General features: G+C 39.4%; 2 protein-coding genes across 2 annotated transcripts; one reads left to right on the top strand and one right to left on the bottom strand.

Annotated features, from left to right (window-relative positions):
• Positions 1–1,751: 1,751 nt before the first annotated feature.
• Positions 1,752–13,246, bottom strand: mvb12a (multivesicular body subunit 12A). Its single transcript, XM_061679509.1, has 10 exons — positions 13,155–13,246; positions 10,594–10,683; positions 9,411–9,494; positions 9,227–9,326; positions 5,317–5,446; positions 5,080–5,220; positions 2,988–3,094; positions 2,857–2,915; positions 2,661–2,726; positions 1,752–2,568 (listed from the first exon to the last, which is right to left on the bottom strand). The coding sequence occupies exons 2-10, from the start codon at positions 10,681–10,683 to the stop codon at positions 2,521–2,523; spliced, it is 825 nt and encodes a 274-aa protein (XP_061535493.1). The 5' UTR covers positions 13,155–13,246; the 3' UTR covers positions 1,752–2,520.
• On the top strand, positions 8,891–23,471 carry LOC133403986 (basement membrane-specific heparan sulfate proteoglycan core protein-like). Its single transcript, XM_061679508.1, is given in 12 exon segments — positions 8,891–10,713; positions 14,222–14,396; positions 15,565–15,725; positions 16,297–16,443; positions 16,531–16,665; positions 19,185–19,293; positions 19,295–19,358; positions 19,436–19,622; positions 20,590–20,750; positions 20,752–20,770; positions 21,523–21,789; positions 22,495–23,471. Coding segments are annotated over 10 exon segments (1,143 nt in total). The 5' UTR covers positions 8,891–10,713; positions 14,222–14,396; positions 15,565–15,676; the 3' UTR covers positions 22,500–23,471.
• The last annotated feature ends 700 nt before the right edge of the window (positions 23,472–24,171 follow it).

Genomic DNA, 24,171 nt, shown 5'->3' on the forward strand with positions numbered 1-24,171 from the left:
CCACCTATTTTCTGAGCCGCTTCTCCTCACTAGGGTCGCGGGCGTGCTCGAGCCCATCCCAGCTATCGTCGGGCAGGAGGCGGGGTACACCCTGGACTGGTTGCCAGCCAATCGCATGGCACATACAAACAAACAACCATTCGCACTCACATTCACACCTATGGACAATTAAGAGTTGTCAATTAACCTACCATGCATGTTTTTGGGATGTGGGAGAAAACCCACGCAGGCACGGGGAGAACATGCAAACTCCACACAGGCGGGGCCAGGGATTGAACCCCGGTCCTCAGAACTGTGAGGCAGACACTCCAACCAGTCGTCCACCGTGCCACATCGCTAGTCTCAAACATTACATAATTTCCCAAATATGACTTCACAACACCACCTTGTTGTGCAATCTATTAGTTTGAGATTTAAAAAAGGTTTGCCTAATAGTTACACTTTTGAACACATAAAATAACATTGACTTTTGGACATTTTCATCTTTATAATTTTGGTCTTTTTATGGAACAGCCCCTTATCTGGTTTGTCATTGAGTTAACTTTTGCACATTATTCACTTTAAGTTAGTTTAATAACAATACTTTCGCTCACTTGAAAAGTGGGTGGCTTCAAACAAAAGGTGCTCTATCCTGAGTTGTTTAACACATTTAGATGTAAATACAATGAAATACAAGCTGGAATTCATGAAGTTCTGTCTCATATTCATCTTTTGATCTGAAACCCAAATGTCTTCAATAGAAGAAGAAGAATCACTGTTATTGTCATGAACATGCATGCATGCACACGAAATTTGTTCTCTGCATTTTACCCATCACAGTGAACACATACACATGTTAGTGGAACACACTGGAGCAGGGGGCAGCTGAAGCACCCAGGGAGCATTTTGGGGTAACAGTGTCTTGCTCAAGGACACCACAGCCGTGAGTCCGGGGGATGTTGGAGGATGGTCCAGTCAGAGTCTTGAACCTAAGTCCCCCACGGTGGCAGGCGATCTCAACCGTTGGGCTACGGTATAGTACATTATACAACAAAAACAAAGGAATTGACCTTGCTGTTTCAATACCTTTGTAGTGGACTGTATTATTGGAACATATAAGTCTTGAAGTGACAAATGTTGATGAGTAGTGAGCACATTTGAATTCATATTTTGTTACTTGAACTGACTTGATATTTATGTCCTTGTGGCACAAAAAAACCCCTCAATACTTCAGGTGTATTTAACTGTATGTAGGAATAGAATGTGGTGATGGGGTTGACATAATGTGCAGTAAAGGGTTTTGTTCTGACTCCATTCCTTCGGCACCACAAGTAACAATTTAAAAGTCATAATTTTATGGCTTTCTTAAAATCTCACGTAGCATCCATCCATCCATTTTCCATCCATCCATTTTCAACACCGCTTATCCTGGTTAGGGTCACGGGACGCTGGAGCCTATCCCAGCTGACTTCGGGCGAAAGGCAGACTACACCCTGAACTGGTCGCCAGTCAGTCGCAGGGTACATATAGACGCGGGCAACCGTTCGCACTCACATTCACACCGTCACTGAGTGGGAACTGAACCCACGCTGCCCGCACCAAAGTCAGGCGAGTGTACCACTACACCAACAGTGACTCCATCCATTTTCTTTACCGCTTATCCTCACTAGTTTTTTTTTAATTGCCACACACAAAGTCAATGAAATTAACAATGTGACTTAATTTATTAAGTATGTAGTACTCAATAAAAACAAGTATAAACAATTATGAAATCATCTTCATTATCTTTTATTTTCTCAAGCATTATACATTTGCTTTTGAGGGCATACAAAGAACATTGATCAATCACAATCACATATAATATAAAACCTGATCATACATGATTTTTTACACAACTGCCCCAGAAACATGTCCTTCCTTCTATTATTTTTTTCTGTGGGGATGAAACACAGCTTGCTAATCTTAATAAAGGAAATACTATAACAGACATTCAAAGATGTATACATGCAAGGACATGCACTTTCCAAGAAAAAAAGTGTGGCCTGTGTTTTTTTTCTTTTCTTTTCTGTAATCTGACATTTTTGATACTTGTGGAGCACAGTAGCACTCTAGATTGTCAGGTAGTGAACAGCACACAGCGTTGGCATATTATTGAACCTTGCATGCTATATGAAGCATGTAAAAGCAAACATGATGGACTATCACTGTAGATGATTTGTCACAAACAGTAGATAAATAGTCATATATTCACTACATTGTTCACCCTGTTATTCCATTATTCCTGTTATTCCATTTGAAGAATATATTTCTTCAAATGGAATGGAACTGGAATGTTTGAAGATGTTATGATTAACAACAAATAGATGGTTAATGCATGACTTTTAAATAATACCTTTCCTTCAAATGTTTCATGTTCCAAAGCTCCACAAAAATGTGATTTCCCTTCATTTGTACCATGATCACATTCTCACGGAGGGGATCAGATGTTGCTTTGGAAAAGAACAAAGATCACTGAACTGATGAGGATGTCGGCACTCGCGGTCAGGTTCTCTTGAAAGCAATCTCTTCCACTGCAAATGTGTAGTTATACTAAAACACAGAAAATAAAACTCCATTACATTTATGTGTGCAAGGGTAATGTACTCAGTAATAAAGGAAATGGTTCAGTCATTTGGTCTGACCTCATTTTCTATGTCTTGGAGTGATTTTATATGAATGTTGTTGAGCTGATGGTTCAGCCGAGGATTCTGAGAGAGACACAGAAAGATAACTTAACGTTTCTGGAAGACCTTTCTAGTGCGAGATGTTGCATCGTAAAAAATATTTGGCTGGGAGCCGATTTGCTCACTTCAGAATAAATGAGTTCGTTGAGCATACCGTAGCATTTGGTTGGATATCAAACTTTGGGTGAAGGCTGAAGGGTACTCCATCTAGTGCTGCAGATAATTGAAACATAAAATACTGTATCATACCAAAAAACAACTACTCTACAGTAATAATGTGGTTACCTGTGATTCCCTGGATGCTACTATCAGCCGGTTTGTCCAAGCTTTCTTTGACATGGAGGGAGTGGCGCCTTTGGCTGAGTTTACCTTGTGGCACTTGAGGAGAGTTGCTGCAGAAAACACATTTACACACAAAGAATACATGATAATTCATATCAGCTGATTCACATTAGCAGCTGGTCAATCACACCATAAAATCTGAAATTTAGAGTGAAGTGTATTCAGACTTTTATAGTAAATTATGTTCTTTATACAATCTGTGTGGTTTAGGTCTGGCGAACACTCAACGGCACGACCAACCGTGACTGAACTGGACAATCGCAAACCAATTACAGTTGGCGACACACACCCGCACCCCTGGCAACTAACCCTCGCGCACATACAAACTCACTGCTACGCAAAATCTGCGACCCCTGGTGTTCTTATCGGAAATCAATGTTGAGGCGCCAAATGCTGAACTGTTATTTTTTAATTTTTTATTTAACCACAAACAACGTGGCGCAATTGTCAAGGCAGAAGCGGATTGCCCTGACCGCTCTAACTATATTAATAACTATTAGTAACTATAATTAATATTAATAATAAAAAAGAGGAAACAGGCAAGAAATAACGGACAGAGTATGGATATATGAGAGGCTAATGTCAATAATAGCCCCATTCATTAACTGCATTTCACCGACAGAGACTCTCCACGCTTTGCTTTTCAGCCACAAATACACATCAATCCATCCAGGCACAGGGAGAACATACAAACCACACATGAGAGGCTGGATTTGAACATGGGACCTCAGGAATGTGATGTGCTAACCAGTCGGCCACCCGGCCGGCGCCACAAATACATGCACTATGAAATTATAAATGTAGTTGGGTATTATTGTGAAACACAATACAGTGGTGTAATGCCTTCCGAGTTTAATTCATTCTGTGACCACGCTTTTTACTCAAAACACTAATCTAAAATTGTCTTTCCCCATTGAAATTATGTAAATGCAATTAATCCCTTCCTGCACCCCGAAAAAAAACCCAAAGACTTTTGTAATGTTTTTTAATATGAAAAATAGCACCCAATAGTATTGTACTGTTTATAAAAACATACAGTAATAACATAATCAAATAGAATGGAGAGTATACAGTTTGTGCACCATGATAATTAAATTGGCATTGTGCTGCACACCCTGTGTGCACAATTTAGCCCCCAGAGGTGGAAACACAGAGAAACACAGAAGAAAGTCATTAAGATTATTAATTTTAAGATTATTCATTTTTCACAGAGTACAAATAATATATACCTGTGAAAATTTTTGTTTGTTCTTTCTTGCATGTGTTGCTACTGCTTGTGTTCAAAGCTACAGTAAACCTTTGTCCAAATGCTAGATTTTTGTGATAAAGAAATTAGACCAAGACACAGTAAATAATTACAAAAGTGTTTCCACCATTAATGTGACCTATAACCTGTAAAAATAAAAATCAATAACTAAAAAAATCAATAACTAAGATCATATGGTTGCACACGAGTGCACACCCTATTATACTGTAAGTGGGATGGGACTGTGTTCAGAATTAACCAATCCCATTCAAACTCATTGGAGGCAGGACAAACCATCACCAGCCATCATTTAACGTACCTCTGATTAACCCCAAATAAATTTCAACTGTTGTAGTACGTTTGTACTGATATTGTTTTGCTTTCTACTAAAAGACTAAAGGTTTTGTGCTAACACTGACTGGTTTTTGGAACTGTTTATAATTCCCTCCAGCTTGACTAAGGCCCCAGTTCCAGCTAAAGAAAAACAGCCCCATAGCGTGATGCTGCCACTAACATAATTCACTGTAGATACTAGATATCCTGTTCTTTTGGTGAAGAGCAAAACTTTGACCCTTGAGTCTCCAACTTTATCCAGACTAAACCACATATTTTGTAGTTTATATCAAATTTTTATCATATAAATAGTATATTAGTTAAACAACAGTAGTACAAATTAGCTCAGTAACCCAAAATGGATGTCCACAAGTATCAATCCATCCATTAACAAAACTAAGTAACTCATGAATTCCTGCATGCATGAAGGTCTGAACAACAAACAAAACAAACTACCTGGGTCTTAGAGGCTGGGGAGTAGATGGGAGCTCCAATGAGAGTCTGCGGAACTCCAGACTGACACTGCGGGGCTTGGCTTTTGGCGTGGTGCTGGCAAAACGGCCCTTTCTACACCACAACACATAGCCATGGATGTCTCTGTGAAGACCACATACAGTATTTAAAAAGTGCATTTTGATGAGGAGCTGGATGAAGTCATAGTGCAAATCAATGTAGTGGATAGATGGTGCCTACCCAACATATGTGTAGTGCTGCAACATCATTTTGCTTTTGGCTGTCAGTTTGATATCCAAGACAGCCGTGTCAACACTACCGACTGGGACGACACGCACACATATGCGTTTCTTCTTTGAAACGGTTGCCTCTGGAAACAGAAACATGATTAGTCTGCATTTTGCAAAGTGAATCAACTAAAACAAATTGGTTTTGAAGGATATGTGTGCAAAGCCTTAGTCTTAAAAATCTAGATTGGCTACTTAGTTTCCTGTGTTGTCTAACATTTTATATATTCTCCAAGCAGAAGTGTAAGTACACTTGCACAAACTAACCTGCTCAACCCAATACAAGAGCAACAATAAAAGATAATAATGTAGTGAGGTATGAGGTATCAAGATACGATAAATTTAACAATGAGTTTATTGTTGAATACTGGTTTAAAGTCCTAGTGAACAGAATTATACTGAGATGTATTATATATTTATTTATTTTTTACTTATGGGAATACTGCACAGCTGGGCCAAACAAAGCATGAGGGCTTTTTCCATCGCTATTTGTTGGTTGGTTTGTTTGCTGGTTGAAGTGGGTTTCTTCTGTGCTGCACGTAAATCTTCCGCTCCTACTCGGAGCCGTAGAGGTTTTAACCCTCTGACCACCGATCAGTTCTCCGCGGCTTTTGACCAACTCTCTGTTCCCTATGGCTTAATTAACCCACCTCAGCCTGCTTTTACAGAGCTTGCTCTACCTTTTAATTGATAAGGTTGCTGCTACTGCTCGGGCTCTCATTTCTACCACAACATCTGATCCCTCTGAACTTGTTTCTTGTTCGGCTGTTTTCAATTCATTTTTTCATTTCCTTGATATTTTTAGGAGATGAGGGTGGCCAGATTATGCCATCAGAATCTCTTTATGACCCTGTCCCTCCCCACAGTTGGTTCTCTGCCATTATTAAAAACGGTCTGTCTTCTGGTGTTGTCTCCCAAAATTTTAAACATGCTGTAGTGCAGCCACTGCTTAAGAAACCAAGCCTCGATTGTAGTGTGCAAGTAAGTTGTTAATGGCATCCTCCTGGCAAACAACTCTGGGGACTCGGTGTGTCTTGTCCTGCTGAACCTAACTGCATTCGATATGGTGGACCACAATATCCAAGTAGCTCGGTTATAGCAGCTCCAGGACATTAGTGGGACTGGTAGCACTCTGGAATGGTTTAGATCCTATCTGGCAGACAGAATTGTGTGCAAGCCTTGGTAGTCCCGTTCAGCTCCGCTACATTATGGGATTCCACAGGGTTCAATTTTAGAGCTGCTGCTTTTCTCCACATATTTGCTGTCCTTGGGTTCCATCCTGAGAAAGCATGGGGTTTCCTTTTACTGTTATGCTGATGACAGTCTGATTTATGTCTTGTTAAAGAAAAAGTAAAACCACAGTAAAACCACTTTCATTATGCCTTGAAAACATTTTAGGCCTGGATGACTTTGGACCTTTTAAATTTTAAACCAAACAGTTTGGTTCTAGTGGTCCTTTTAAATCCCCCCTTAACAATGTGTGCCCCTTCCTTGACACAGTATGGAAAGGCAACAGTCTCGAACAGTCTCGTTTTAAAATGAACTAATTTTAAATTGGATAGGAAAATCGATTAAGTAGTTAAAGTCCAGCTTCTTTTAGGCAGCTGGAAAAGCCCTTTCTTGCACAATATCACTTGTAAGTAATCCATGCCTGTATTACATTTTGGCTGGAGAGTCAGCCAGACCTGAAATGTCTCCAGTTGGCTCAAAATGCTGCTTGTCATCTCCTAACTAGAGTATTTAAGACAGACCGCATAACTCAGATTCTGGCTGCCTCTCCGTTTCAGAATAAATTTTATGATTTTTAAATTTGTTTTTAAATCTCCAAATGGCCTCGTTCCACCTTATCTCTCTGAGCTACAGTACTCCATCCCTACCTATGCTTCTGCCTGGTGACTCAGGTCAGCTGACCAGCTGCTTCTGAAGACACTGGGGTCTAGGTGGGTGCTCAGAGGGGATAGGACCTTTTCTGTTGCTGGTCCCAAACTGTGGAATTGACCTCCCTCTGAAACTTAGTGAAGCCCAGCTCAATGTCCATTTTCAAAAACTTGCTTAAAACCCCTTTTTATTCTTTGGCCATCAACTCGGCATTGTGTTTTATTTATTTATGTATTTAACTTGTTTTATTGTTATAATTGTTTTATAGTAAGTGAACCATCACAACTTATGTTTTATTTTTTCTCTGTGAACAGGACTTCTTTTCAGCTGTATTGTTTTTGAAGTGCTATATAAATAAAGTTGAGGTGCATTGAGGAATCCCGTCAAACTACATTTATCTTGATGGAACTTTGTGGAGGGGTGGCACGAGCAAGTACGGAAGAAGCCATTCATTCTCAGAGCAAGTGTGGAAAAAAATGTATTCAATTTAATTTAATTCATTAACGTTGTATACGTTGCGTTAGTGTTTATTCTAAGTTTTGACGAAGATGAAAATGTTCCTCGTTGTTGTTAAAGCACAGATCTGACTGCAAAAAGTGTTTTTGGCGTCGAAAATCACATTTATAGGATTTGGACACAATAAAAAACTATATGGATGGGATTTACGATTATTGTTATTATTTTCTGTGAAGTTTGAAGTAAATTTGACGATGTGCTTGCTCTCAGTGTAACCTGGAAAATAAGATCGCTCCAGTGCATGCCCTTTCTTTGTTGTTTAAAGCTAGCTAGCGTAGTTGACCTCAAAATCACTGAATGATCGCAATTTCATCAAGTGCTGGCGATGATATGCTAAACTACTTCGGATATTGTCTATTTTTGGTGTTGTAGGCAAAGGAGTTTGGTGAAACTATCAATGGCTGTCTCAAGCAGCAGCCGCTGCCGACATCGCCATTAGCTTGTGCCGTAGCACTTTGCTAATCTTCTTGGGGTCCACATACTGTATAATCAACAGTACAAATAATAGCTTAGTACAGCACATAATAGATCAATACAGTAGTTACACATGATTCATTGATACAGTAGTTCAGTTGATACAGACTTGAACATGTAAACAACATTAACACAAAAGACACCAATTAATATAATGATAAGATATTAAATCAAATACTCTTAAAACAAAAAAAATATTTTAACCCTCAAGCCACATCTCTCAGATGAAAAGAGTATCAAGTGGATGCCATGTCGAACTCACAGCCCGGGGGCCACATCCGGCCCGAAACATCACTTCTGTGGCCGGCGAAAGCAAATAATTTCCGTCAACTTCCATGATTCTTGATAAATTCTGTACCAAAATTTCACATCATAATATCTAATAAATAATGTTGAGATATTGCAAGCATTACCGAACCCCTTTTTACAGTAACTTGAACAATAGTTGAACAAACTATTATTCTTGACTTCTGAGTTGAAAACTATTATCCATCATTTTGTTTTGTATATATAATACAATGATCAGGTGATGAAACATTTATATGGTTTCACGGTCATAATGGCCCTCTGAGGGAAACTGTACCAACAATGTGGCCAGCGAGGAAAATTAATTTGACACCCCTGTCTTAAGGCATTTTTGATACAGCTCTTGTATTCAATCTTCTTAGATTGTACACGTGTAACTAATGCATTTATGATTTTTTTAAGGTGACTGGAATCCTTTCTGAATAGTCTGGTGAATGTGGTTTTTAAGTCATGCTATTTTACATCCTCGTTCATAAATTGATAGATTGTGAAGTGGTATTTTACAGTAGGATACTACTTTACCATGAGTTTTAAATACACAACTGAATTGAGTGAATAATATTCATATTTTAGAAAAGTCTAAGACAGAAAACCTTATGAAGTCGAGGTTATCTTATTGATTTCCACATTATATTGCATGAGTTATTCTGTGTGTGTGTGTGTGATTGCATGCTTGCGCGCGTGTTTACTTGGTTCCAAGTACTCCGCTATGAAGCAGTAGCCATGAGGAATGGCATCCTTGTCTGTAATGAGCTGAATGTCCGACATGACCATCCCACCTGAAGTGGCCTACAGAGAGACATGCTTGATGTATAGAGGGGATGCAAAACCCAAAGAGGATTATTAAAATAGTGGAGTTAATAGCTCAGTTACCTTACTGTAACAAAGGTAGTAACCGGGCCTCATTGCAAAGCTACGTGTGAAGCTTGCGTTTGCTCCGTCTTCAGTAATGTTGATCTGCAGATGGAGACAGGGAATGTTGATAAATATAGACAGACAACCATTCCCATTCACACCTTCATCCAAATTAGTCTTCAATGAATGTGAGGAGAGAACTCACAGAGGCACATGAAGAACATGATCAAAACAGAGAATTGTGAGGTGTTTAATGCTCACCACTGGGTCACTCTCCTGCCTCATTATCAGATCCACATACCAAAGTCCTTCTGAGTGAATAAGTCAAGTTTATCTTGATGGTCATTTAATAAGGGTGGCACTGGCATAAGGGAAGTGATTAAACCGCTATATGCTAAGGTCAGGTGTCAGGATGAAGTGCTTTTTTACATGAGAGGATGACTGTACTTTACCGATCTGTTACATCAACTCACCATGTTTTTTGAGGGATGCTAATCCTTTTGACAAGTGGTGATTATAGTTTTGTTTTTGTTTTTAATGAGAATCTATTGTGAGTTTATTCAAAGTCCAAATCTCTCAATGTGCTCACTGAGTTTCTTTGAGTGAAATTTTACAAATATTACAAAGGGGGTAGCCCTATTACTTTTTTCCTTCCCTTGAAATCTGCAATTTTAATTACCATCCATTTTCTACACTGCTTGTCCTAATTAGGGTTGCCGGTGAACTGGAACCAATCCCAGCTGACTTTGGGCGAGTGGTGGGGTACACCTTATACTGGTTGCCAGCCAACTGTAGGGCACATGCACTTAATTTACTTAAAATTAAATATTGAGTTTTCTCCCAAAAAGGAATTCACAGTTTTTACATGTAACTATGAAAGGTATTTATTATTTGATAGTGGTTTTGATTTAGAGAAAAGGTGCATAAAACCAGTTCTATTGGTAAATTAGCGTTTAATATTTAATTCGGTGCAATTCATAGGACAAATTTATGTATTCTATGTTTTTCCCTAGGAACAGTTTTTTCGATTGGGGTAGATTTTCCATTACATTATTTCAAGAGTATAACTTTTTATCAGTGTTGATAACGTATGAAAAAAAGAACTGATAATCTTGGGAGCCATTTGCTTTTGAGGGTTTATGGATGAATAAAAACACAACCACATGCAGTAAAAATGTGTAATCTTCATCTCTGTCTGTACCAAGGTGAAGTCTTTGGGGCAGGTGGAAGTGTTGGATGTCCACGCCACTGCTGTTAGTGGCCGGACTGCCCCATGATCCACGGTGGCCATCTGAGGAGAAGAGGAAAAAAAAGGCGGAAGGTAAATGCAAATGCCACATTTAACCTTTTGAAATGCAGGTACTGGTATACTAATGTACCGTAATTTCTCGTGTATAATGTGCAGCTATGTATAATACGCACCACCAAAGTTGACCTCAAAATTCTAGAAAATCCTTCGACCTGTGCATAATGGATTTTTACAACGCATGATTTTGCTTCTACCCATATGATCAAAACATGAAGTATTATCTGTATTTTGTCAGTTTTTTTTCCTTCAAATAATTATTCTGAAGCACTTGGTTTGAACACATAATAATTTTTTTTATTTACTTGCTCTTATTTTGAAATTCACATCCCTACTTTTATTTAGTAAATTAGAAAACACACAGTTGTGCTCATATGTTTGATTACCCAGGCAGGATTTGTAAGATGGGTAGAATTCTTTAAAGAAAACATAAAGGACCAGGCAAAATACATTTAATTTTATTTTAATGGGATTCAAATTAAATGATCAAGCATTTCAGAAACGCATTATCATTAAACAAAACATAACTAAAAAGAAATGAATGATGGTTGTTGTTCAGTCATCAGTAATATTTCACAAATTCTGCCAGGGTATGTAAACTTATGAGCACAACTGTACATATATGCAGTCATATGTACCCCTGTAATATTGAAATGAAAGTGTAGGCTACACCTTTTTTATAACCACTAGGTGGTGGTGGCATTTTGGAATGAAAGTGTACAGCTTTTTCATAACCACTAGATGAAGGCATACATTTATAAAATGTGCAAGTTATTTCCATTTGCCCCTATACCGATGTATAATGCGCACTATTGACTTTTGACAATTTGGGGGGCGGGGGGAATGCGCATTATCCACGAGAAATTACGGTATGTCATTTCTTAAATAAAATATATATTTTTATAAAATCTACATTAGCAATGTCTAGACCGTATTTTGGGTTAATGTAATGTTGTCTTCTTTGGAAAAACTAAACAAAACAGTGCTTTTCTTTAAAAAACTGGACAGTGACCCCAAAATTTTGAACGGTAGTGTAGGTATACAATCTGATGGGGTCCAATACAAGAACTGTATCTCCATGAAATCTACAGTTAAAAAATAAATACAAAATTTTATATTGTACAAACTGAACATGTTCAATGATGAGATTGCACTATTAAAAAACAAAAAGTACAACAATGGATGCACACATTTAACCCCAAGATACCGATGAGAGAAAATAATGCTCAATTTTGATACTGACAGAGAGGTATTAATTCAATTGTATGCAAATTGTATGTTTTTATTGTGGTTGACTGAGATGCATCTGGAAACCAAAGTACTGTATTAAAAACAGCTCTCAGTGTAATGCATTGCAGTTCTACACTGCAAACTACAGAACAATGATAACAATGCGGTTTTTGTATTTGATGTCATTACACAGTGGAGGTGAACCTGAATGTTGTGGCCAGTGAGTGCATAAGACTTCCTATTGGTATGTCTGTGCAGATGACTTAAATAATAATAATACTACTATGAATAATAATGTTGTATTCCATCATCATTGGCAATCAAGTCATTGTTGTGTATGGAGACAGCAAATTGTTGTTGACCATGTGTCAAATAAGCAGCAAAATAGGGTCTGTTTCGGCTGAGAAATCATGTTATTCACGAGCCACACAGTATGTTGTTCAAGACACAATGCTCCTATTCACACTGAACAGGTTTATTATGACTCCATGAAGCCAGACAAGGAAATGTTGAGTCCATGCAGGACGAATTGAGTCATAATTAAGTCACATCTCTTAACTCTACAGCGGTGCATGACAGTACAATGTTTGTGGTTTAAGACTTACTGTTTTAGACAGCTCACTTATGTATACAAGTACAGTACCTGTATGTTTTGAACAAAATACGTGTTAATGTTAAAGAGATGCCTTTTTTATTGTGGTAGTAAACACAGTAAATGTGTTTTAATGTATTCTTAACTCATTTACTTGGATTATTGTAGGAGGACCGAATACAGTAATACAAATTTTAAAAAAAAATGTTACAGGCCGGTAGACCTAATAATCCAAGTTAAATTAAACTAATTAAGGATGAATAAAACTGTGTTTACTATCACAATGAATGGTCTGTTTGACATTGAGAAGTATACCTTGTTTAAAATACACAGTATTGAACTGTACATATACAAATTCAGCTATTTCAACTAATACCAAAAACACTATTATCAATATTTACTTAAACTTGTTTCCCATCATAATTCATTTGATGTGTATCAAGTCGGAGTTATTCACAAACAAATATGTAGGCAAGCTGTAAAAGTTGTTGAGTGTCGTTATCAATACAAACACGACCAGCCGGTCTCAACTCACAGCAGATGTTATTATATGTCAAAACTTGTTTGCTTAAAATAAGTTAAATTGCCCCTCTTCCCGACATTTAATCAAAACGTCGCACCGACACTGACTTACCGGTATTGAAGTCTTTACTTCTCTTAAGTTAGTTAGTTGTCCAGCGAGAAAACAGCTCCGGAGTGAACCGTCTCCCTGTGTCTCTAGGTGTTTTTCCTGGTAAAAGCAGGAAGTCCTGATTCCATTTGAACTACAACTCCCAGAACACATCACACCAAGACGTCAGTGTTTAGTGTCTCACTCTTGACGCTAGATGGCAGCATATAAAATCAATTACACTACAGTAAATGAATTCTGTTCGTAATGTTTCCACAAGAATAACATTAAAATGTATCATTAACCATCATGGTGTATCAGTTAATTATTAATGATTGCATTGTAATCTTTTTTAGATTACTAATGTCAACATAACACAAACTTTTGAATGACACAAAGTCACAAAGCTAGGATGACAAAAATGTATCGAGCAACAGCACATGGTCATTTATAAGATATGCACAATGCTTAACAAGTATAATGTAAGGTTTATGCTAGGTTTAGATAAATTTACAGCACAGTTTGAAAAATATGTTTCTGTAATGGCTTTTACGGTCACTGATGCGGTTGTGGGTCACTCGCCTGACTTTTGTTTATGCAGCGTGGGTGTCAGGCTAGGAGAGGCTCCAGCATGTCCTAGTGAGGATAAGGCGTACAAAAAATGGATGGATGGATGAATTTTCAATTTCAAGCATGATGTTGGATAGTCTCGAATACAAGTAGGTTGTGGTTGGCCAATAAATTTGTTAAGCACTGTATGTTGAATTCATGATTTTGTGTTGTGTATTCTGTTACCTGCCATTTCCTTTGTTGAGGAGTGGTTTGATCTTTTGTGCTAATGATTAGCAAGAAAATCTATATTGTTTAAAAAGCAAAAGGGTGTCAGTGTGCATGGGTGACATATCCACCCACACACCTGTCATATACACCTGTTAGGAAGTGATCTGAAATCTGCTGAGAAAAATGCTTTGCCATGTGTAAATTTCCCTAACACCATACTGTTGCAGTCACGGTCAGTCATTTGGTACCTCCGCTTTTAGTAGGGACTTCAATCCACCTCTCTTTCTCTCTTTCTCTCTCTCAATCTGCAGGTTAGAAGTGATGAAAACTCCCTGACGTTTTCTTTTTTATCAGAGAAGTTGGGATGAGCTGATCTCGCTGTCTCTCTAGAAACCAGTCCAAGTTCCAGCAAAAGACACCAACAGTCTGTCCAAAAACCTTGTAAAATCACAGGTTGTTCACCCACAGCTGAACCATGAATGAGAGGTGGGTACATCTTGCCAGTCAATCACAGGCCTGACACAATCAACCAAAGTGGGTCAATGTTGCTCAGAAAATCAACAGATGCTCTAAGACATTGAAGTTGCCCACAGAGCTAGTGAGAAGGTCTGAACCTTCTTTGTAACTAGTGATTGTCAAAAATCCACTTTATAATAATATCATTTCAAATACAACCAACAAAGACAGTAACACTGATTATTAAAGTTAATCAAATCCCTCATTGTATCCCGAAAAGTGAAACATGCCATCAGAACAAACAACAACTCCCCTGAAATTATGAAAATAATTATGTTAACTGTTATACATTACGGAATTTCCCCCCTTCTCTTTAAAGGTAACGTAGAATTTTTGCACAGTGGCTGTCCCTCTTCCCATTTTTGTTTAATATACTTCTAATGTTTACCCATCAATTTTCTATAGCACTTATCCTATTAGTATCAAACTTGAGTCTATCCCAGCTGATTTCGGCTGAGAGGCGGTGTACGTTGTGGACTGGTCGCAAGTCAATCACAGGGCACATATACACAGGGCACATATAAACAAACTGCCTTTCACATTCACACCTACGGACAATTTAGAGTCTTCGGTGAACCTGACATGCATGATTTTGGAACGTGGAAGCAAGTCAAAATACCCAAAGAATACCCACGCAAGCATAGTAAAAACAAACTCCATGCAGGACAGATTCCAACCCCAATCCTCAGAACTGTGAGACACAAGTGTTAACCGCCAGGCGTCTGTGTGTAGCCCTTCAGTATTTATAGTTTTTTTTCCCCCCCAAAAAAAGGAGAAGTATATGATGAAGCCTACCAGAGTCATAGTTGCACTCAGGCTCCTCTGGTGCCTCATCCTTTGCCTGCTACTAATAAAAAAACAAAATAATAATAATTTATATAGTTCCATTCAAGGGACCCAGGGATGCTTAAGATGTTTCAACTTAACTTTGTCCCCTTTGTGTTTTTGTTTACTTAATACTGCTAATCATCATTCATGTGTATTGTAGTGTATGTGTAAAAGTTATTGACTTTAAAGTGTACAGTGTATGCAAAACTCCCTAAAACACAAAGTAATAATGATGTCGAACAACATTACTTCATTTTTTTTTTCATCAACAGAGCACTTTGAGAAACCTTTTAATCCTCTTTTAATCAAGTTTTAGTAGGGAAGAGGTGAATGCAAAGTGAGGGGTGAAAGGTCGACTGTGATTGTAGCAGAAAGACAGTCAGGCAGCACAGAAAGTGACTGAACTCTCTTCTGTACTCATCATGGACTCATTCCCCTGTGCTGTGCTCCTCTTCTCTCTGCTATGTTCAGGTAATTGGGCAAATTCCTACTGTATTCATTAATGTCTAACACAAGCATATGTTTCTGTGTATTAACCTCTTGATGTGTGTTTTAATAGACACCACTCGCCCCAGCATAGAAAATAAAGATTTTAAAAAATGTAATATGAAAAAAGCTGAGCAGGATATCTTTGCTGAATTTAAAAAAAAGACCTTCGCTACAACTTTTATACAGTAATCGGTACGACTTATTTCTTTTGGAAAAATTGTCCCTATTGGTTTCATCCTTCTGGGATTATTGGGGCTAATGTTAATTAGGTCGCTTCATGCTGTAATTACCTTCAAACTACTATAAAAATATTTTTAATTCACTGTGCCTCATTAGAAAACACATGTTGTTTTTTCTTGTTTTTGCTTAGTCATTAGACACACTTGTGTTTAATCAGTGTATTTACTCAGACTGTTTGCTTTGGGCTGCTGTTAGTTTACACTGTATTTACTCCGGCCTGTTTAAAGGTTCACAGAGGTGCATATGGCCCATACATGTGTTCTCTTGTTTATGTGTGTGTGTGCTTGAATGCATGCTCTCCCTCCCTCTGCAGCCGCTGCTCAAGGTCTTGTGGTCTCAGTGGAGCCCCAGACTACTACAGTGCGCGAAGGGGATTCGGTCAGCCTCAGGTGCCAAGTGGGGAGCGGTGCACATTCAACCCAGCTGCAGTGGAAGAAAGCCAATAATCAAGCCTTAGCAGGTGTCAGTGTCAGCTTGTATGCTAATGTTTTGCTCAATCAGTCTCACCATGTGCTAAGATACAGAATTGTACTTTTCCCTCTACTAGACAATGTTAAGATTGGCCCCAATGGTGTGGTGCTGACGGTTGCCAATGCTCGACCTGCTAACCAGGGCGAGTACCAGTGTGTGGCGTCCAGCTCTGCAGGTTCCAGCACTGCTTCAGCACAGATCAACATCAAATGTGAGACACTCTACTGCTTACACCAACAGTAAGGCAAGATTCAAAATCATCGATTTAGGGTCAACTGTGGATGAATAGCTAGGACTGTGGCCTGTGGCATTCAATTTGCCTACCTGACATAACAAGGCTCCCTCCATCAATCCATCTTCTTTAGGGATTGTCCTCATTAGGGTCATGGGTGAGCTGGAGCCGATCCTAGCTGACTTTGAGCACATCCTGAACTGATCGCCAGCTGGCCGGACATTTCGCTGCTCCACAGAGCGCTATAGTCTGGTAGACTATAGCGCTGGCAGCAAGAATGGCGAGTCAAAACTCCTGTGTAAATTGGCTGATTTGGAAGACGAAATGCTATAAACACGTAATTAGTGGTTAGTCGACTTTAAACTTTAAGCTTTAAATGTTTATGCGGAGTAGTAAAGTCGACTCATCGACTAGTCGACTAAACAGTTCAACCCCTACTGCATATACACTGTACAATTGCCCCTGCATTAGATTGTTTTTATATATTGTATATTTTTAACAACAAATTTAATTTGAAATAAGAAGTCATGGAAAATAGTGGCAAGCAAATATTTTAGGATACAACTTCTGTCCAATATATGTTTAAAGAAGGAATTTGGTAAAAATAAGTGCTTATAAAACAATGGTAATTGAATTTTCAATGTGAATTTTCTGTCATAATGAAAAGAAAATCAATTTAACGATTTAAGAAACCAGAAGTAGACACTGCACTTCCTTTAGTGGGCTACATAAATGGTGGCACCAGTGAAAAGCGGTTAGTCACGCCGCCTCACATTTCTTAGGTCAGTGGTTCAAATCCCGGGTCCTGTGGGGCATTTGCATGTTTTTTTTTTTGGTTTTGTTTTGTTTTTGCATAATTGCCTCCACCTTGGCTTAGGCCCAAGTTGCAGCTGAAGAAAAGTAGCCCCAAAGCATGATGCCACCACCACCACCATGCTTCACTGTAGGTATGGCGTTGTTTTAATGATGAGCAGTGTTGTGTTTGTACCAAACATATCTTGTTATTGAGTTGTACAGTTTATAGGTTACCCTAATGGTGGAAAAGGTTTTGAAATGACTTATCTTGGTCTCAATTTTATTTATATCACGAAAAACAAGGTATTTGAACAGGGGTGTGTAACTTTTTATATCCACTGTATGTCTCATGATGCATAAGGAACATGCTGACAAGTGTTTGTTTGTTTTACATTCTTTATTTATTAAGGTCAATCTATTGTTTCTTTAGCCATATTGTAGTGAGCAGCCTGGACAGTCATGCTTTTGCCAAACAACTGACTGCATGGTGCTGCTTTCCTTAACAACCTGTACACAACGAGGTAAACTGTAAAGGTCCATCTATGTGAAAAACAGAGGTTTGCCTTAAATATTAAATGCTGTTCACTTTCCGGTGTATGTTCTTTTCTTTTGCTGTTATTGGCAGTATTGTACTTTGCATCCAGGAGAGAGATGTGAGTACCGCTTTCTCACCCTGCATGTCTATATCTGGTTCAGTGGTCCATTCCATCCATCCATTGTCAACACTGCTTATCCTGGTTAGGGTCGCGGGGCGCTGGAGCCTATCCCAGCTGACTTCGGGCGAAAGGCGGACTACACCCTGAACTGGTCGCCAGTCAGTCGCAGGGCACATATAGACACAGACAACCATTCGCACTCACATTCACACTGTCACTGAGTGGGAACTGATCCCACGCTGCCCGCACCAAAGTCAGGCGAGTGCACCGGTTCAGTGGTCTCCATCCTTTGTTTCCTCTTTATCGCACACACATAAGTCAAAGAAAAAGGTGAATACAATTGTGCAGTTAAACCATTAAATGCTTGTGAGTTGAAGTCTCATTACACGGAAAAGTCTGGTGTGACTTTGTTGTTGCCCGCTTCGGCTTGTCCCATCAGGGATCACCACAGCGAGTTACTCGCATGATTTGTTTGGCACAGTTTTTATACCGGATGTTCTTCTTGATGCAACCCACCCATTTTTTGAGGCTTTTGTGGCTGGGTATTTAGATGCATACTTTTCTTGAAAATGTGGAATTCTAAAAAAATTACAATATATAGGTTGTTCAACTGGCGGCACGGTGGCCGACTGGTTAGAGCGTCAGCCTCACAGTTCTGAGGACCCGGGTTCAATCCCCGGCCCCGCCTGAGTGGAGTTTGCATGTTCTCCCCGTGCCTGCGTGGGTTTTCTCCGGGCACTCCGGTTTCCTCCTACATCCCAAAAACATGCATGAATTGGAGACTCTAAATTGCCCGTAGGCATGACTGTGAGTGCGAATGGTTGTTTGTTCCTATGTGCCCTGCGATGGGCTGGCAACCAGTTCAGGGTGTACCCCGCCTCCTGCCCGATGACAGCTGGGATAGGCTCCAGCACGCCCGCGACCCTAGTGAGGAGAAGCGGCTCAGAAAATGGATGGATGGATGGATGGAGGTTGTTCAACTTTGGATGTTCCACTGCACCACGATTTATTCTCATGTTGACCTCATATGAATGTCCTCCCCCACAGATCCTCCCAAAGTGCGCCTGTCACCAACCGGGCCACTGAAGGTCAAAATCGGTGACCGAGTATCAGTGCAGTGTCGGGCCACAGGCAGGCCACGGCCCAAGATAAGCTGGAGACTGCCAAGCCTCCTCTCTGCAGCTGCTTTCTGAGGAGATAGATGGTGTCAACACCATACAAGTAAGACCTTCACCAAACTAGTGCTTTTATGTAAGGTTCTTCATTGTGAAATAACACCTCCTAATCCTCCTTTTTAGTGGACTGTAGTCCGTCCAGAGGACTCAGGTGTGTATATTTGCCAAGCTGAGAACAATGTGGGTGTGACAGAGGCCAAAGTGGAGGTCATCATAGGAGGGGGACCTGGTGCACCCATGGCATCAGTGAGTCATAAAGAAATGACAGTGGTGGAGGGTCATTCTGTCACTATCAGCTGTCAGGCTACTGGTAAGATATTGACTTTTTTATTAGACAGTTACATTAGCTTGTTGTGCAATGTTATAAAGACCAAATATACAGTAAATAAAATGGCACTCACCAGAGTGCAGCTCTCCGACAACACCAAACCATGACAGCAAAGTGGAAAAACATAAATGTGCAGAATCCTTGTTTGTTTGTTTGTCGGCTACTTCCTGTTTCATGAAACACGGCACTGAGTGATGCCATCATGATTCTAGATGAGTAACTTTCTGACCCAGAATCTCACCAAAATGTAACAGATTCTTTCTTGGCCCATGCACTACCTCACTTAAAAGTCTGGTTCAATTCACTTTAGTATTTTCTGCTTAATCCATCTCACTGTATCTTTCCTATGTAAAAGTGAAAAGACCGGGAGGATGCGTAGTGTTCAAAGCGATTAACAGCCTTTCTGACAATGATGACGAAAAGAAATGCTGAGCAGACAACCATCCATCCATTTTCTGTACCGCTTATCCTCACTAGGATTCGCGGGCGTGCTGGAGCCTATCCCAGCTATCTTCGGGTGAGAGGCGGGGTACACCCTGACCTGGTTGCCAGCCAATCGCAGGGCACATATAAACAAACATCCACTCACACTCACATTCACACCTACGGGCAATTTAGTCTTAAATTAACCTACCATACATGTTTTTGGGATGTGGGAGGAAACTGGAGTACCCGGAGAAAACCCACGCAGGCACGGGGAGAACATGCAAACGCCACACAGGCCCTCACAAGTGTGAGGCAGATGTGCTAACCAATCGTTCACCATGCCAGAAATGCTCAGAAGACAATTTTCCCACAATTTATATGAAGCACTGAAATATGAGCACTGAAATCCTCCTGAAGTTGTTAATTAGTTATTTAAAAAATATTATATATATATATATATATATATATATATATATATACACTGACATTTTGTGTATTCATTTTTTTCTCTTATTTCTTTTAGGTTCTCCAACCCCTGTTATCACATGGTCCAAGCTGAGAGCCCCGTTGCCATGGAAACATACAGTAGCCGGTGGTGTCCTGACACTGACCAGTGTGGGGCGCCAGGACTCCGGCCAATACATCTGTAACGCTACCAACATACGCGGCTTCAGCGAGGCGTACACTGCAGATGGAGGTGGAGAGTGAGTGGACCAAGCATGATGAATTATGAAGTTTTTACGATTATTTGTCAGGGACTATGTACAGGAAAGATTAAATTTGAGAAAACAGATGCTCTGTGACAGATTATAGTTTTGTCGCCAATTTCCTTCTGCAATCCCTGTGGCAGGTCAAAAAGATTAGAAAAGTGAACTTTAAAAGACAATAGGAGTGGCAAACCCTATGTGCATATATATATATATATATATATATATATATATATATATACATACATAAATTACATTATTCAGACTAGTACAGTCATAAAGTGTATTTCTCAAAATAGCTAAAAGAAGTTAATGCTGAATTGGTTCGATTTCTCAAGATAGATAATTGTTTGTTTCTTTGGAGAAGGATCTATAATTTGTGATGGTCTTCAATTCACTGGGAGTTCGTTCCATTCTTCATGAATTTACAGTATATGAGAATGCTGACTGTCCAAAGGCAGTTTTACGCAATGTGATACTACACTGCAATCTAGGGGCCATGCTTGTTCTGTTCATCTGCTCAGAAGTCAAACTACACACAGGGCTTAAGGTGTGGACGTGCGGTACGGTATCTAAGTAGTTTTAAAGACCAGATGTACATCTGCGAACAGAATCATATTTTCAAAGCTTGTCATCTTATATCTGTCGAGTAAATGACAATGATGGTTCTGTCATGGTTTTCTAGAGCTTGTTTATGTAGTGATTGATGATGATTCTCATCTCTTATTTTTTCTGCCTCATGCTCTCAGGCCCTCCTTACGCCACCTCTCTGCCCGAGCAGGTGAAGCTCCAACCCGGTGATGCTCTTTCGCTGCGTTGTCTGGCCCATGGCTCCCATCCTATTCAGTTTGAATGGAGCCGGGTGGGCAGAGGCAACCTGCCTGCTGGAAGTCAGACCACCAACGACGGACAGCTTGTCATAGCTCATGTTAAAATGAGTGACGGTGGAACATACAAGTGTGTGGCCACCAACCACATTGGCTCCAGTGAGGCACTGACCAAAGTCATTGTTAAAGGTGAGACTGATGTGAGATATGAAATCAATATGGGGCAGCAGTAGCTCATCACTGGTGCGTCACGATTTGAGTCTCGCTGAGGGACAAAAAATGGCTCTTGTTTCCGCACACATTTAAAAAAAAAAAAAAAAAAAAAAAAAAAAAATGCATGTTAGGTTTGTTGAACACTAAATAGTTGCAAGGAGTGAATGTGAGAGTGAGTGGTTGTTTGTATGTATGAGTCCTGCAACTGACAGGGGACCAGTCCGGGCTGTACCTTGCCTCTTACCCAAAGTCAGCTGGCATAGGCTCCAGCACACCCAAGAACCGAATGAGGATAAAATCTATAGAAAATCGATGGATGAATTTAATTTAATTTAATTTAATTTAATTTAATTTAATTTAATTTAATTTAATTTAATTTAATTTAATTTAATTTAATTTAATTTAATTTATCAATTTTCTGAGCCGCTTCTCCTCACTAGGGTCGCGGGCGTGCTGGAGCCTATCGCAGCTGTCATCGGGCAGGAGGCGGGGTACACCCTGAACTGGTTGCCAGCCAATCGCAGGGCACATACAAACAAACAACCATCCGCACTCACATTCACACCTGCGGGCAATTTAGAGTCTCCAATTAATGCATGTTTTTGGGATGTGGGAGGAATAATTTAATTTAATTTAATTTGAAGTCCACTGAGTCACTTCTTCTCTTTGTGTGTTCTCCAGCATAGGTCAGTGAAATGTCTGCAGTGTTCCCGTAAGCCTGAATTCTGACATCAAATGGAAAGTATTAAGTTGTTACTGTGCATATGTCGCTAAACTGAAACCTTTCAATTAGTGGATGTATTAAAGGATTTGGAATGTATTTTAAAAAAATCACTTTTCTGGCAGAGGAGATGACAAACTTCTATTTTAATGTTTTTCCTATCCCAGATTTGAATCGGGATTTCAAAAGACAAATGGAAAATTATCTTTCTCTGTATTTCAAGGTGTAATCTAGTTAATTTGGTACACCATCATCTACATGAAACACTGTAGGACTCTTATTACAATTAGGAGGGACTGGACCATGAGCCATAATGTTTAGTTTTTGTTTTCTGCTATTGGTAAGCATTTGTTATGCAAGGAACCACATTTGGTCAATTTAAAAACTGTTTAAAGTGCATGCCCCATGACTGTAAGATATTGAATTTAAATATCTTATTTTAACATAGATAATTAAATCAAATATTACACTCATCATAATGCCCAATTTTTTACTGTCTCAATAGGGCCTTTCTGTGCTTCATAACTGGCTTTTAATTAGGATTAAACTGCATCCAGTAAAACAAAACAAAACAAGACAAAAAAGTTGTCAGGAACTAATGTGGTAAAGAAAGATGAAAATGCAGGTGTTGCAATGGACACGCACTCTTATTTCCTTGAAATTATTCATTTGGTGCTGATAAGTTTGTGTTAAACATGCACATGTATTGCCAATTATTAATAAAGTCCCCTAGATAAACTGGTGTATTATTTTGTTGTGCCACACCTTTAAATCTAAACTCTTATGCTTATTGGACAGTCTGCAAATGCTTTATGTTAGCTTTTCAACCACCAAGGGGCGACACACACATTGCTGTGCTGCGTTCATGGACTCAACCACAAGGAGGACGCATGCAGATTTAAAGTAACACTAAGCAGGCCCAAAAATGGCATGTAAATTCGACACACCAGAGAGAAGAGTAACGTTAACAAGCCTGTCAAATTTGAATGAATTAAAAAAATAAATACATCACTAAGTATATAAAATCAAACGGTGAAAAAGATGCTTAAGCTATAGCTCAAGAATTCACCAATATATTGTTTGCATATGTCTTTGCATATGTTTTCAGCACTTCAAACATATTGAAGGTATTTGGAAACAAAACACATATATCTGCTTAGAGCCCCTTGAAGTGATTACGCCACACTCTGACAATGAAGAAAGAAAGAAATACTGAGCAAGCCATTTCACTAGGTGTGTCAATATAAAAAAGTCAATGTCACTTAGCTGGCAAAATTCTGTTGAAGCACATTGTTGCAAAAGTCAGATCTCAGAGAGCTGTGCTGTTACATGAGAAGATTCAAATCAGTCCTTTCTTAATAAAGTGTTATCTTGCCATTTAGGGCTTGTGGTTGTGGCAGTAAAATGAAAAGAAACCTGACATTTCCAGTACTTGAGCCTGAGTGCTGCCTGATTCGGGCCTCTGTTGTAAAATCCACCACTTCTGCTCAGAAAAGCAGGCTTTACCATTCTCCTCGTCCTCCTTCCATCTTTACAAGCATCTTCAAAGCTTGAGGGAGAAACATCTGCCCCGTCACCTCAGCCCACCCCCCACTTCACAGACACTCACCAAAGAGGCCAGTGGGGATAAGTAAATA

The sequence above is a fragment of the Phycodurus eques genome, chromosome 6, assembly GCF_024500275.1.
Source record: "Phycodurus eques isolate BA_2022a chromosome 6, UOR_Pequ_1.1, whole genome shotgun sequence".
NCBI classification, from domain to species: domain Eukaryota; kingdom Metazoa; phylum Chordata; class Actinopteri; order Syngnathiformes; family Syngnathidae; genus Phycodurus; species Phycodurus eques.

Bases quoted from the DNA above. Each gene is read 5' to 3' on its own strand.
- mvb12a (XM_061679509.1), bottom strand. From the start codon at position 10,683: ATGGCCACCGTGGATCATGGGGCAGTCCGGCCACTAACAGCAGTGGCG. The intron at 3,095-5,079 runs GTAGTTTGTTTT...TGTTTTCTGCAG, and splicing joins CCCCAGCCTCTAAGACCCAG to CAACTCTCCTCAAGTGCCAC. The intron at 2,569-2,660 runs GTCAGACCAAAT...TCTGTGTTTTAG, and splicing joins TCCAAGACATAGAAAATGAG to TATAACTACACATTTGCAGT.